The 14,180-nt window shown below is 32.7% G+C and overlaps 3 protein-coding genes across 3 annotated transcripts; 1 reads left to right on the top strand and 2 right to left on the bottom strand.

The window, feature by feature from the left end:
• Positions 1 to 639: 639 nt before the first annotated feature.
• Positions 640 to 1,110, bottom strand: HELRODRAFT_78679 (hypothetical protein; the record flags this gene model as incomplete). Its single annotated transcript, XM_009018943.1, has 2 exons — positions 640 to 795; positions 1,012 to 1,110. Coding segments are annotated over 2 exons (255 nt in total), but the record flags the coding sequence as incomplete, so codon positions are not given.
• A 1,120-nt stretch (positions 1,111 to 2,230) lies between these two features.
• On the top strand, positions 2,231 to 3,892 carry HELRODRAFT_78689 (hypothetical protein; the record flags this gene model as incomplete). Its single annotated transcript, XM_009018942.1, has 5 exons — positions 2,231 to 2,297; positions 2,523 to 2,645; positions 2,821 to 2,898; positions 3,121 to 3,256; positions 3,739 to 3,892. 5 exons carry the CDS (start codon positions 2,231 to 2,233, stop codon positions 3,890 to 3,892), a joined length of 558 nt encoding a protein of 185 aa, XP_009017190.1.
• A 316-nt stretch (positions 3,893 to 4,208) lies between these two features.
• HELRODRAFT_191649 (hypothetical protein) lies at positions 4,209 to 10,625 on the bottom strand (the record flags this gene model as incomplete). Its single annotated transcript, XM_009018941.1, has 9 exons — positions 4,209 to 4,626; positions 4,648 to 4,874; positions 4,936 to 5,205; positions 5,292 to 5,586; positions 5,698 to 6,002; positions 6,350 to 6,543; positions 6,747 to 6,772; positions 9,622 to 10,125; positions 10,568 to 10,625. 6 exons carry the CDS (start codon positions 10,623 to 10,625, stop codon positions 5,501 to 5,503), a joined length of 1,173 nt encoding a protein of 390 aa, XP_009017189.1. The 3' UTR covers positions 4,209 to 4,626; positions 4,648 to 4,874; positions 4,936 to 5,205; positions 5,292 to 5,500.
• Positions 10,626 to 14,180: the final 3,555 nt, after the last annotated feature.

The raw sequence follows: 14,180 nt of genomic DNA, 5'->3' as shown, positions 1-14,180 counted from the left end.
TATTATTATTGTTCTTTTTGAACGTGTGTATGGATGTATCGTTAAACACGTCTGTATGTGCGTACGTGTTGCTATCAATTCTTTGCTCTTCGGTATATGGAAGAATCTAGGAAGGAAAATTACAAAATTAAACACTTATGAAAATATGATATATATATTGTGTTATATGTGCTCACTTTGTGTGTGTGTGTCTGTATGAGTGTGTGTGTGTGTTCATAGCACTTGATAGGTTGAAAAGTGCAATAACCAGCATAACTCTATAAATTGCCTTCTTTGGAATGAAACTCATATTCAACTAATTGTAATAATTATTACTAGATGCTAGATGGTGTAATGGAACTGTGTGTGAGCGCGCGTGTGCGTGTGTGTTCTGAGATAGATAGGTGATAATATAAATTATAATTGTATTAATTTTAATAACTGCGATAATAATTACGAATAATAACTATATTAAATACCTTTTTTATGCCTGGATAAAATGTCTCCAGGTCAGATTGTAACGTGCTGAAAAAGAAATAAATAAACATACATACATATACATAGATACATACAAACATGCATACAAACATACATACATGCAAACATACATAGATATAAACATACATACATTCAAACAAACATACACACCTATATGCAAACTTACTTATTCATAATAGATAGAAAACTATTTCCTAATATACAAACATGCCCTAATCTGTCTTTATCCCAGTTACTCGACAGCACATTATTATACATTGGCCTACCACAATGGGGCATATAAAAAAGTGTTGGGCGTGTGACTGTTCTTTTGCATTCCTGGGTGTATATTGGTTTGTATATTTGATGTATTGTATAAGTGTGTGTATGTTCGCGCGCGTGTGTGTGTGTGCGCGCGCGCGTGTGTAGTTGGGCAGATATGTGTATGTGTGTATATGTCTGTTTGTTTGTGCGTGTGTGTGCATTTGTTTGTTTGTATGTACGTATGTGTGTATGTGTGTGTGTAAAATATAAGAAATAAAAATGAAAAGAAACCTCATTCTGTTGAATAATGCTGAAGTTGAAATATTTCAAGACGTCGAGATCACAGGCAGAGAAGGAAGGATCGTAAATATGGCAGCTTGGCTTTGGAATCTATATAATCATAATGTGAACACTGCTTTATCTAATCAAACATGAACCATCATTATAATAGAATAAAATGATAAAATAATAGAAAATAAGGTTAAAATTAATTACCTTAATTAATCACCATCCAACTGATTGATTGTTTGATTGAGTGTTTGATTGAATTGGCTGATTAATTGATCATATCATAAAATAAAAAAGTGTTAACCTGGAAAAGATCAGTCAAACACAACAGCAGGGCCAATTGATGTATGGATATCTTGCATGTCGAGACATGCCCCAGTCCATATGATACTATTTCACTAATTTTTCCTAAGTGGGGTTCAATCTTTGTTAGTGTGTTTATTATACTTTTGAAGAAATGGCTGGAACTTAAGTTTTCTCTGAAAAAGTTAGGAATTAGTATTTCAAACTAATATAGAAGATAGTTTTTTACTATGAGTTTAAATTCTACTCTAGTCTCTAATCAGTCTATTCCATAACAATAACATTTAAGATTTAATCATTTAATGATGAATAACGTTATTTTTAAAATTTAATGTTAATCTATTAAATTTTTTTTAAATCCATAACATTTGTTACCTACCTAATTTTCAATATTTCTGTGATGATGTCTGCGTAATGATCCGGACTCACGTTGGAATCGTCAGTTCGGCCATCAAAATAACGTTTTCGACGATAATGATTTTCACAAATATTATTTAAAAAATGTGAATTGTTCAGCTTATGGCACAAATCTTTCACATTATTGTCGTAATTTAAGTTTTTTCTGGCCCAACCTTTTTTTCTTTTTTGATGAAACTTTAACAAAACCATCGTCGAAATTTGCCATTTTTATCTTTTAACTAATTTAATAAAAAATTAATCTAAATAAGTAAATTAAATTGAAATTGTAGTGAACTTAATACTAAAAGTTAATCGAGATTAAAACATCTGACAAACAGGCTAAATAGACAATAAATGCTGGGTGCTCTTCCACTTCTATGGAAATCAGCGCCTTTAATATCGCTCGTCAACGTGTTTTTTTTATGAATTTCCTCTTTTTTATTTAAAAATTTATTTAGAAGTTTTAAATTAATTAAATTTTGAATTAATAGATAATAAAATATATTTTCACAAAATGTCCATGCTGGCTGAAAGAAAAGTTAAACAGAAACTGTCGATCAACCCCCAGGGTCTTTCATGGGCCAAAGGTTGGCTAATTTATTAATTTAATTCCCTAACTATGAAATTTCCTTATTATAAAATTCCCTAATTTAAAAAGTAAAAGCCGGCCAATATCCGGCTTTTTTTTCAAATCCGGCCGTATCTGGCCAATTCAGTATTATAGTCTATTCTATATAATATTAAATATAGTGATATACATTATATAAATAATATGTGGTATTAATGTTTTTTTTATTTTTGTTCGTTACAAGATGAATCGAAATTTGGTCAGAAGCTGATGGAGAAGATGGGCTGGTCGAAAGGAAAAGGTCTGGGGGCCAAGGAAAGTGGAAATGTCGATTTCGTGAAAGTCTCCTTGAAAATAGACAAGAAAGGTTTTTTAAAAGTGAATTTATACTACGAAGAAGTAAATAGTTTATAAATTTTGGTAAATATTTTTACATTTATTTATAGTTAGAATCAAGTATAAGATCAATTAATATTATGGCGGGGATTATTAATTGCTTATTATCATATTTAAATAATAATTTTTATTATTTTATGACTTAGGTGTTGGTTGCAGTCACCAATCAGCCAATAACTGGATAGCTCACCAAGATGATTTCACTTCCATACTAGCCAATTTAGGTTGCACTGGCCTACTTTACCATAATTATTATTGTTGTGCGTGTGTGTGTATATATATATATATATATATATACGTGTGTGTTTGCGCGTGCGTGTGTGTGCGCGTGTGTGCGTGCATTTGTGTGTAACTTAAGATTGAATAATTTAAATAATTGAGTAATGTATTTTTTCCATTTTTTTTTCGTTTACGCTAACTAGGTTCGGAACACGGTGGGGAGTTAGGAAATAATAATAATAACAACAACAATGCTGCTGCTGCTGATGATGATGATGATGATACCAATAATAATAATAGTAATAATAAACAGAGCTTGGTTGATTTGGAAGAAAAGTCTAAAAGATCATCTAGCAGACTGCAGTATTGAATTATTATTATTTTTATTGTTGTTGTGGTTGTGGTGGTGGTTGTTGTTGTTGTTGTTGTTGTGTCATCAATATTTTTTACGAAATTCACCATTAATATTCAATTCAGTTTACGACCATTCATTTCAAAATTTAAAAATTGCATTTATTCCTCCATCTATTCATTATTCAGTCAGTCAATCAATCGGTCAATCAATCAATCAGTCAATCAATCGGTCAATCAATCAATCAGTCAATCAATCGGTCAATCAAGGCATAACAAACAATTAAACATTTCGTCATTAAAAAATTTTGAAAACGGTTCTCAAAATTTTATAAATACATTATTCATTCAACCAACCAGCCAACCAATCATTAAACCTATTGATCAATCATTCAATTTATCTATCTATCTATGTATCTATCAATCAATCAGTCAATCAATCAACCAACCGAACGATCAACCAATTAATCCATCTTAATCTATCTTTATAACAGTTACCAAAAATTCGTAAGAAGTAAAAATCTCGCAACAAAGGAGCAAAAAGATCTAGACTGTATTTTCGGCAGACGAGACTCGAATGGTTACATCATCAAGTCGGCCAGTACAAATGAATTAGGGAAATTAGGCATTGAGGTTTTAAAATTTTAGTATATTTTAGTAGATTTTATATCGATAATAATGTGTTTATCATTGTGATGATGATAAATGGGATTAAAGTTAAAAATTTGTTATCTTTCTCAATCTTTATTCTTAAAGACGTCGACCACGTCATCAGCAGCAGCTGCAGTATCATCAAAAGTGACGTCACCATCGACAAAAATAGCCGACCAATCAGGAGCCGGGGATTTCGAATTCGGGGTGCACACGATCACGAGGGCCTCTAGCATTGCAGACTATTTCGCCCAGAAAATGGCGTCAAAATTAGATAGGTCAAGGTCTTGTCTAGAGTTCAAAGGTCACATAGAAGAAAAAGATGATGATGATGATGATGCTAATGGTATAAATAGTAATAATAATAATAACTGTGATGATGATGATAGTAGAGATGGGATTGTCATTAACGTTCGTAAAGTTAAAGAGAAAAAGAATAAAAAGAATGATAATAGCAATGAAAATATCTTGACGGCTAACGATAAGAGAAGTAAGAAGCGTAAAAGTACTACTATAGATGCCACTGCTGCCGCTTCTGCTACTACTACTGATGCTAAAAATGCTACTACTACTACTACTGTAGCTACTGCTACTACTACTGTGGCTACTGTAGCTACTGCTACTACTACCGATAATAATAACAATAATAATGTTAGTCTTGGTGATATGAAAATGATTAAGAGGTGTGAAAAACGTAAACTTACTGAAGAAGCTGGTGCAAGTAGTAGTAGCAGTAGTAGTAGTAGTAGTAGTAATAATAATAATGATAATAATAATGATAATAAGAAAAAAAAGAAGAGTAAGAAGAATAAAAATAAGTATAAACTAAATACTATAAGCGAGGAAGATTATACTAGTAAAACTTTTGCTGCAGCGGCTGCTACTACTACTGCTTCTACTACTGATTGTAATAATAATAATGATAATAATAATAATAAAGTAAAGAAGAATAAGAAGAATAAAAATAAGTATAAACTAAATACTAATAGTAGTAGTAGTAGTAGTAGTAGTAGTAGTAGTAGTAGTAGTAGTAGTGATAATAATAATAATAATAATAATAATAATAATAATAATAATAATAATGCCTTGTCCGAACCAGTTAAGAAGAAGCCGAAAAAACACTGATGACGACGACGATGATGATAGCGATAATAATAATGATAATAATTATTGAATTGATAATAATTTTTGAAATAGAGATAAGTGCTTGATGGCTTTGCTGATGGTTGTTGATGGCTGTAAAATTCCGTTATAAACTGTTCTTTATTCACATCGGACGAAATACCGCTATAAATTATTCTTTATTCAATCAATTAATCAATATGAAATCAATCAATTAATCAATCAATATGAAATCAATCAATTAATCAATCAATAGGAAATCAATCAATTCAATAGGCAAAATACCGTTACAAACTAGTATTGGCGATGTATGTATGTAGGTATGTTTGTTTGTTTGTGTGTGTGTCTGTTTGTATGCATGTGTATGTATATTTTAGAAATATGTACATGATACAAAAGTATGATGTACACACATACTGTTATATATATTATATATAAATTGTATATATTGTATACATATATATATATATATATGAGATATGGTCATTTGTTGATTAGGAGGGTGAAGACTAGGGCCATGACAACATAACTGACAAATAAGCTGGAGCCTTTGATGCTTCTTTGGATATCTGTGCGTGTGTGTGTGTGTGCTAGTGTGCATTAGTCAACCAACAAAAAGTACTGATTTATAACGCGAGGGTTAAAAAATTAATCAACCAATCAAATTACTGTCAGCTTACTTCCGGCTGAAGCCGATTTCTCGTAATGATACTCGGCGTTGAAGCCTTTAGCTTCGTAGGCATGATTGGAATGGAATGTTATGATGACGTCATTTATGTTGTTGTCATCATCACTTGACGGTGAATGTTTCAAGTTGTTGTTCATCAAGTTGTTGACGTGAATGCTTTTGTTGTTGTGGTTGTTGTTGTTTGTGGATCTTATTGTTATTTGTTTATCCTTCTCGAGTTGATGGTTACATATGCGGTGCTTCCTCTGACTTGATTGGTCGAAAATTTCCAAATAGTCACTGACGTCATTGTCGCAGCTGAAAATAAATTTTGTTGGAAATTTCTAAAACTGCTTATTCTTATTTTACGTGTTTTATTTGTAATCGTTGGCCGTGCTGCTATTGATAATCCACACACACACACACACACACACACACACACATATATATATATATATATATAGGATTAAGACTGTCAGAAAATGCAATTATTGTTGAAAATCACAGCATGTTCCACGTTTTTGTTTAGTTTTTGGATTTTTTACACCTAAGATGGCATAGGAATACCATGTATAAGTGTCACACTGCACAAAGTTGAAGATCGTAAGAACTAGTTGTATGATCGTTAAGTGTGTTCACATTACACAAACAACTAGGAGACCAACTTTAGCGTTCCGTCAATATGGAGTTCTGAAAATTTGAACTTCAGGATTTCGTTCGGAGCTCTTGCAAATATGAAATAGCAGTCCGTGTATTTGGGATAGCTGTTGGGATAGTTGGGACTGTGAAACGTTCCGGATGTTTTCTGTCTCGAGTCGAAGTTGAAGTAGCAACCTTGAAGGGATTTAACAATCAAACGCTAATTCGTTCGTTCGTTTATTTAATCATTCTTAATCCATTCACTCCATTCAGCAGCTATTGTTGAATTATACTGAATTATAAAGAATGAATGAATGAACGAATGAATGAAAAAAATAAATGAATGAGCGAATGAATGGGTGAATAATAAATTGACAAATGAACGAGCAACTCGATAAAAAATATTTTACCATTTTGCCTGACTTGCCGGCCGGCTTTGATTCCAAAATCTGATGATGATGATGATAATATAATGATAATAATACAATAATAATAACATAATGATAATAATAAAATTATAATAATTTAATAATAATAATAATATAATGATAATAATAAAATTATAATAACAAACCAGCAACAATAGTAATAATAATTCGATAAGGTTAACCTATAACGACGGACGACACATTAAGCATTTAAAAGTTGAAAAATTTTTAAGACGAGGTTGATGCTGTTGTTGATGTTGTTGTTGTTGTGTTGATGTTGTTGTTGTTGTTGATGTTGTTGTTGTTGTTGATTTATATTGAGTTTTTTTAGTCACGTATTAGTCTGACTTTGAATTCATCGCCGTCAGAGAGTTTTTTTTAATTTTTTGGTACAATGTCTGGATTGGGTTTTGTGGTTCTTTGTTTGCTTTTAATTTATTCAGTTTTCTATGTTTGTTTTTAATTTATTCAGTTTTCTTTGTTTGTATTTTTTCTAAATTTTGTATTTTTTTCTTTGTTTATTTTTGTTTTCTCATCTCAATTTTCTCTTATGGCTTGGATGTCTGCGGTTGAGATTAAAAATTTACACTAACACCTGCAACTTGAAAAACTTCAAACATATAAACAAACAAACATACAAACATACATACATACATACATAAATACATACATACATACATACATACATACATACATACATACATACATACATACATACATACATACATACATACATACATACATACATACATACATACATACATACATATATACATACATACATACAAACGTACATATATACATTCATACACGCATAGAAAAGCTATTTTTTTGTTTTTTTAAGGTATTGCATCGACCTAGGCGATATAAAATAAAGAATCGCTGACAAACGAAGAAAAACGCTAGAAAAATTATTCTTATTATTTGTTTATTATTATTTTTATTTTGATTGTTGTTACCTTTGTATTTTTTTCAATCATAAAATGTATCTGAATTGAAACATATTTTTTTGTCTTTAAGTTCACCCAACCACTTACCGACGAGAAGTTGAACAGTCGAACTAACTAGCCAACCGACTAATCAATTAGCCAACCAATCTAATAATTGGCGATATAAAATAAATCGTTAGATCAACCAATCAACGGTCTGTCAATCAAATCCATCGACCAACAAACAGCTTACAGACCAGTCAATCAACTGGCCAGATAGCTAGTCAACCAGCCAACCAATCAACCAACCAGCCAACCAATCAACAAACCAACCAATCAACCAGTCAAACAAACCTATCAACCAACCAATCAACAAACCAACCAATCAACCAACAAGACAGCATTAAGATAAATTGCTTGCAGAGAGCATGTGTACATTGTTACATAGCAAACATGACGGTGATGGTGGTGGTGATGATTGTGATGATGATAATGAATAAGATGATGATGATGATAATGATGATGAAATAGAAAAAGAAGAGGATGGGGTACATATTTTACTTTTTCTTGCTTGATGCAAAATTCTATTCAAAATCTCTTCTGGTCTCATTTTATTGATCTTTAATTCATTCATTCATTTATTCATTCATTCATTCATTCATTCATTCATTCATTCATTCATTCATTCATTCATTCATTCATTCATTCATTCATTCATTCATTCATTCATTCATTCATTCATTCATTCATTCATTCATTCATTCATTCATTCATTCATTCATTCATTCATTCATTCATTCATTCATTCATTCATTCATTCATTCATTCATTCATTTATTCATTCATTCATTCATTCATTCATTCATTCATTCATTCATTCATTCATTCATTCATTCATTCATTCATTCATTCATTCATTCATTCATTCATTCATTCATTCATTCATTCATTCATTCATTCATTCATTCATTCATTCATTCATTCATTCATTCATTCATTTGTTCGTTCTTTCGTTCGTTCGTTCTCTCTTTAGGTCATTTATTTATTTCGACAGTTTAACAGGATGGCAAATGAAATAGAAAATTATGTAATAAGTTTGTTTGTCGTTATGTGTATGTATGTGTGTGTGTTTATGCTTGTATGTATACATGTGTGTGTGTATGTATGTGTGTGTATGTTTGTTTGTGCGCGCGTGTATATATATATATATATTTATGTGTGTGTGTGCGCGCGTTTATGTGTGTGTGTGTAGTTTACTGATATGACGGGTCAGAAATAACTAAACTCAGTCATTCATGCTGGTCTGTTCTTATCTGATAGACGTACATTTTATTTTGGTAGTAGTAGGAATGTAGTAGTAGTAGTAGTAGTAGAAGTAGCAGCGGCCGCTGCAGAAGTTGTCTTTGTTGTAGTTGTAGTAGTAGTAGTTAGTAGTAGCAGCGTTAGTATTAGCTAAAAAAATGTTGAAAAAAGTTATGCAAGACAATACTTGTTGTTGTTGTTGTTGTTGTTGTTGTTGCTTACGTTTTTCTAATTTTTCAAAAACACGAAAAAAAAAATTTTCGAAGTTTAGAAAATTAGAAAGCTTTCCATTCTCAAGAATTTTCAAAGACGCCATTTGTCAGTGAAAGAAAAGAGTGAGAGAAAGGAGACAAAAAAGATTTAAAAATAAACAAAGACAAAAAATAACAAAGAACCAACAACATAGCAAAGAATAAACAACATAGACTACACAAAAACATAGACCAAGCAGAAATCATATCAATAGCAGCATTTTATATTTCTGATTTTTTTTTCTAGAGAAATTGTCCTTCACATTTTTTTTCGGCATCATCATCATCGTCGTCGTCGTCATCATCGTCTTCATCACTATCATCATAATCATTATCGTCTTCATCACTACCATCATCATCATCATCATTATTATCATGACAAACATACCAGTGACAAAGGAATATTCCAGTTCGAAATGTATGTATGTTTTTTCCTCCTTCTTCTTTTTCTCCCTTCGTTTCATCACTCCTTTTTCCGTCTGTCCATCACCATCATCATCATTTTCCTCCTCTTCTTCTTCTTCTCCACCGCCGTCAACATCATCATCATCATTACCACCGTCAGCGTCAACTTCCGGTTCGAGCATCTGCGTCAACATGACAACTATCACGTGATTTCCGGGGCTCATCATTTGCTGCTGATGTTGTTGATGTGGCAGCTGCTGTTGCTGCTGCTGATGTTTTTGATGTCGGTCGTTGCGTATTATTTTCAAGATGGCGTAGTCGTGAATGCTGCCGACCGGAAATGAGTCGCCCGATCTGTTTCCGGTACGACTTCCGCTTTTGTTGTTGATGTTGTTGAAATTTACTCTGTTTACATTCTTAATATTATTATTCTTGGACGATAAAAACGACGACGACGATGATGATGGTGATGATGCCAATTTCAACGCTGATGATGATAATGAGGACGACGAAGACGATGACGACAATGATGATGATGATGATGATAGGAATGATGATGGAGACGATGAAGATGCAGCTGATGACAACTGTGTAGACGGTTCTAAAAACAAAGACGATGATGATGATGACGATGATGACGATGATGATGATGTTGACGATGATGATGATGATGATGACGACGATGGTGATGATGATGATATTGATGTTTCCTTCGTTGAGAAAGAACTCCGAATAGTTATTTTGCTAGAGGCAAGGAAAAATTTTAAATAAAGAAAAATTTAGAATTTCTATTTTAATACAAGGCAAATTCCATTACTAATACTACTACTACTACCACTACTACTACTACTACTACTACTACTGCTGCTGCTACTACTACTACTACTACTACTGCTACTACTAGTGCAGCTGCTGTTTTTGCTGCTTACTTAATGTTAAGCTGAAAATAATAATGATGTTGTAAGTGATGATGATAATGATGAACATGTTGATGATGATGAGATTGATGATGATGATGATGACGATAATGATGATGATGTTGTTGTTGTTGTAATTATTATATTTCTGCCACTTTTTTGTATCAGTGCGTGAAAGAAATGTCTGCGTGTAAGTGGAGAATGCTGCCGATTGGTCATCACAAACATCATCATCATCATCATCGTTGCTATTATCATTATCATCATTATCATTATTATTAATGTTGTTATCATTGTTATTATTGTTATCCTCTCTCTCTCTCTCTCTCTCTCTTTCTCTCTCTCTCTCTCTCTCTCTCTCTTTCTCTCTCTCTCTCTCTCTCTTTCTCTCTCTCTCTCTCTCTCTTTCTCTCTCTCTCTCTCTCTCTTTCTCTCTCTCTCTCTCTCTCTCTCTCTCTCTCTCTCTCTCTCTCTCTCTCTCTCTCTGACGTTTTGACCTTAACATCAAACAGCTTAGAAAATAAAATTTTCATTCAAACTGCGCCAAATAGTGGAACGTGTGTGAAAGCGAAGCAAAATTCAAAAGACGGTGATGATGATGATAGTGATGATGATGATGGTGGTGGTGATAATGATGATGAAGATGATGATGAAGAAGACGACGTTGATGATGACGATACCAGAACCAACAACACTCAATTATTTCAGACCGCTATATTTATATGGGAACAATGACTTTGATAATTGAATTTTGTATCTCCTATGTTTGTTTGTTTGTTTGTATGTTTGCGTGCGTGTGTGTGTGTGCGAGTGTGTGTACGTCTGTGTGTGTGCACGTGTGTGTGTGTGTTCATCCATTCAACGTCATGACCTTTCGGGACCTTTATTTAATAGGAGAAGAAAGAAAGAAAGACAAGAAATTGAAGGAATGAAAAGAGAGAAAGAACAAATCAATAGTGAAAGAGAGAGAGAGAGAGAAAAAGAGAGAAAGAGAGAGTAAGAGAGAGAGAGAGAGAGAAAGAGAGAGAGGAGTAGTAGAAACAGATGGAGGGATTATCAATCTACTGAATATTCATTGGCCATGAATTTAGGTTCCATGCAGCCAAATGAATATGAAAATAAGAATATTTTTGTATGTTGTTGCTGTTGTTGTTGTTGTTGTTGACTATGTTGTTGATGATGATAGTGATGGTGCTGCTGATGAAGATGATGATGGCGTTATGAATATTCTAATTAGTATTAATTTAATACTTATGTGTTATTTAGGAGTTTTTAAAGTCTATTGATTTTTTTTTCCATTGATGTAATAAACACATAAACACAGACAAACATACATTTTTCTCATTCATTCATTCGTTCATTCATTTGTTTATTTATTCATTCATTCATTCGTTCATTCATTCATTCGTTCATTCATTTGTTTATTCATTCATTCATTCATTGGTTCATTCATTCATTCGTTCATTCATTCATTCATTCATCCAAACAGACACACGCGCATGCCAGAGTTTCAGACGTCACCACCTTGAGAGTTCGCAAGCAAAAAAAATAAATTAATAAATTATTTTAATTAAATTTTTATTTGGACCGATAGATGGATAAACGAATGAAAGATTTGATGAATGAATGAATGAATGAATGAATGAATTAACTAATTAATTAACTAATTAATGAATGAAAACGAATAAATAACTGAACAGACAAACAAATGAACCGAATTTTTGAATCATCTATATATAGAATGAATAATAAACATTTATTGATCGATTATTTGACTGCTTGGCTGGTTGCCTGGTTGACCTTTTGAACTTTCCGGTTGAATGTTTCGCCACCTTTTAACACGGCGATGATTACAAGTATTTATTGGCTGGTGCGGACAAATAAAACTGAGATAAGATGTTGTTGCTGTTGTTGTTGCTGCTGCTTCTGTGTTGATCAACTGTCCAACTGGCAAATTAACCAACTAATCAGTCAAAAAGTCAACCAACCCTCCAACCAACCATCCAACCGACCGACCAACCAACCAACCAACCGACCGACCGACCAATCAACCAACCAACCAACCAACCAACCAACCAATCAACCAACCATCCAACTAACATCTTAACATTGGCATCATTGGACAGCGTCAGCCTTATGAACTTCAAAACAATCCTCTCATCCGATTTTCCGCGCAGGTCAAAACCGCAAGTAAAGTTATGATGATGATGATGGGAATTATGATGATGATTATTAAGATGTCGCGGTGATGATGATGATGATGATGATGACGGGTCTGGAGATGTTGATAACATGGATGAGTCTATGGTTGACGAAGGTGATGATGATGATGACCGCGATGATGATGATGATGACCGTGATCTTGGTAACGATGATGCAGACGATGATGATGATGATGGTGATGATGATGATGATAGTGTGGGTGCCGATAACGATCTTTCAAATGGATATATGATAGTTCCGTGTTTGAACTGACTGCTGAAAATCGTTTGGAAACAATTGCTGGGCTGTTGTTGCTGCTGTGGTGGTTTCATTTCTGTTGTTGTTGTTGATGTTGTTGATGTTGTTGTTGATGTTGTTGTTGTTGTTGATGATGATGTGAAACGTTAGAATACAATTAAAAACAACAACAACAACATCATCAACAGCAACAACATCATCAACAACAAAATCATCATCAACAACCATATCAACAACAACAACACAACATTAAGACCGCCCGGTGTATCTGTCAATTCAAATGGTGACAAATGGCTACTAAAATAATTAACGATGATTTCAAATACATTTAGAACAACAACAACATCAACAACAACATTAACAACAACAACAACTTCAACAACAACATCAACATTTGCATCAACATAGTATACTATAAAAATGTTTTCAAGACAAACCAAAAAACGTTTTAAAAGGTAATTTAAATAATAAAAGCAATAAGAAGAAACATAAGATGGATAATAATAATAATAATAATAATAAGAAGAAGAAGAAGAATATTTTTTTTCCAAACTAAAGGAATTAGTTTTAAATTCAATTTTTACTTTCCCAAACATGCTGCGAGTTTGCTGATGCTGTTGTTGTTGCTGTTGTTGTTGATGCTGTTGTTGTTGCTGTTGTTGTTGTTGCCGTTGTTGTTGATGATGTTGTCTTTGTTGTTGATGTTGCTGCAGATGATTATGGCGATGACGTCATCACGATCATCCACAACAACATCAACAACAACAACGACAGCAACAACAAAGACAACAACAACAACAACGACAACATTAACCTCAACAGCAGCAAAAAAACTAGCTTCAAAATTGAAATACTCATAGTACGAAGATAAGTTTTTCTTCATTTGTATATTTAAAAGCATCATCATTAAAATCATCACCAGGACAACCAGCATCATTATAGTCAGTCGTCATCATCATCATCATCATCATCATTTGAAAGCATAAAAAGTCTTCTTGGCTTATAGCATTACGTATCGCGTTCTAGAAGTTTCATGATTATTACAAGAACAACAACTACTACTACTACTACTACTGCATCAACAACTACTACAACAACAACTACTACTACTACTTATAATAATAATAATAATAATAATATTATTATTATTATACTTTTTCAATAT

Source organism: Helobdella robusta (genome assembly GCF_000326865.2).
Source record: "Helobdella robusta unplaced genomic scaffold HELROscaffold_23, whole genome shotgun sequence".
Classification (NCBI taxonomy): Eukaryota; Metazoa; Annelida; class Clitellata; order Rhynchobdellida; family Glossiphoniidae; genus Helobdella; species Helobdella robusta.
This window is presented reverse-complemented; position numbering and strand designations above follow the sequence as displayed.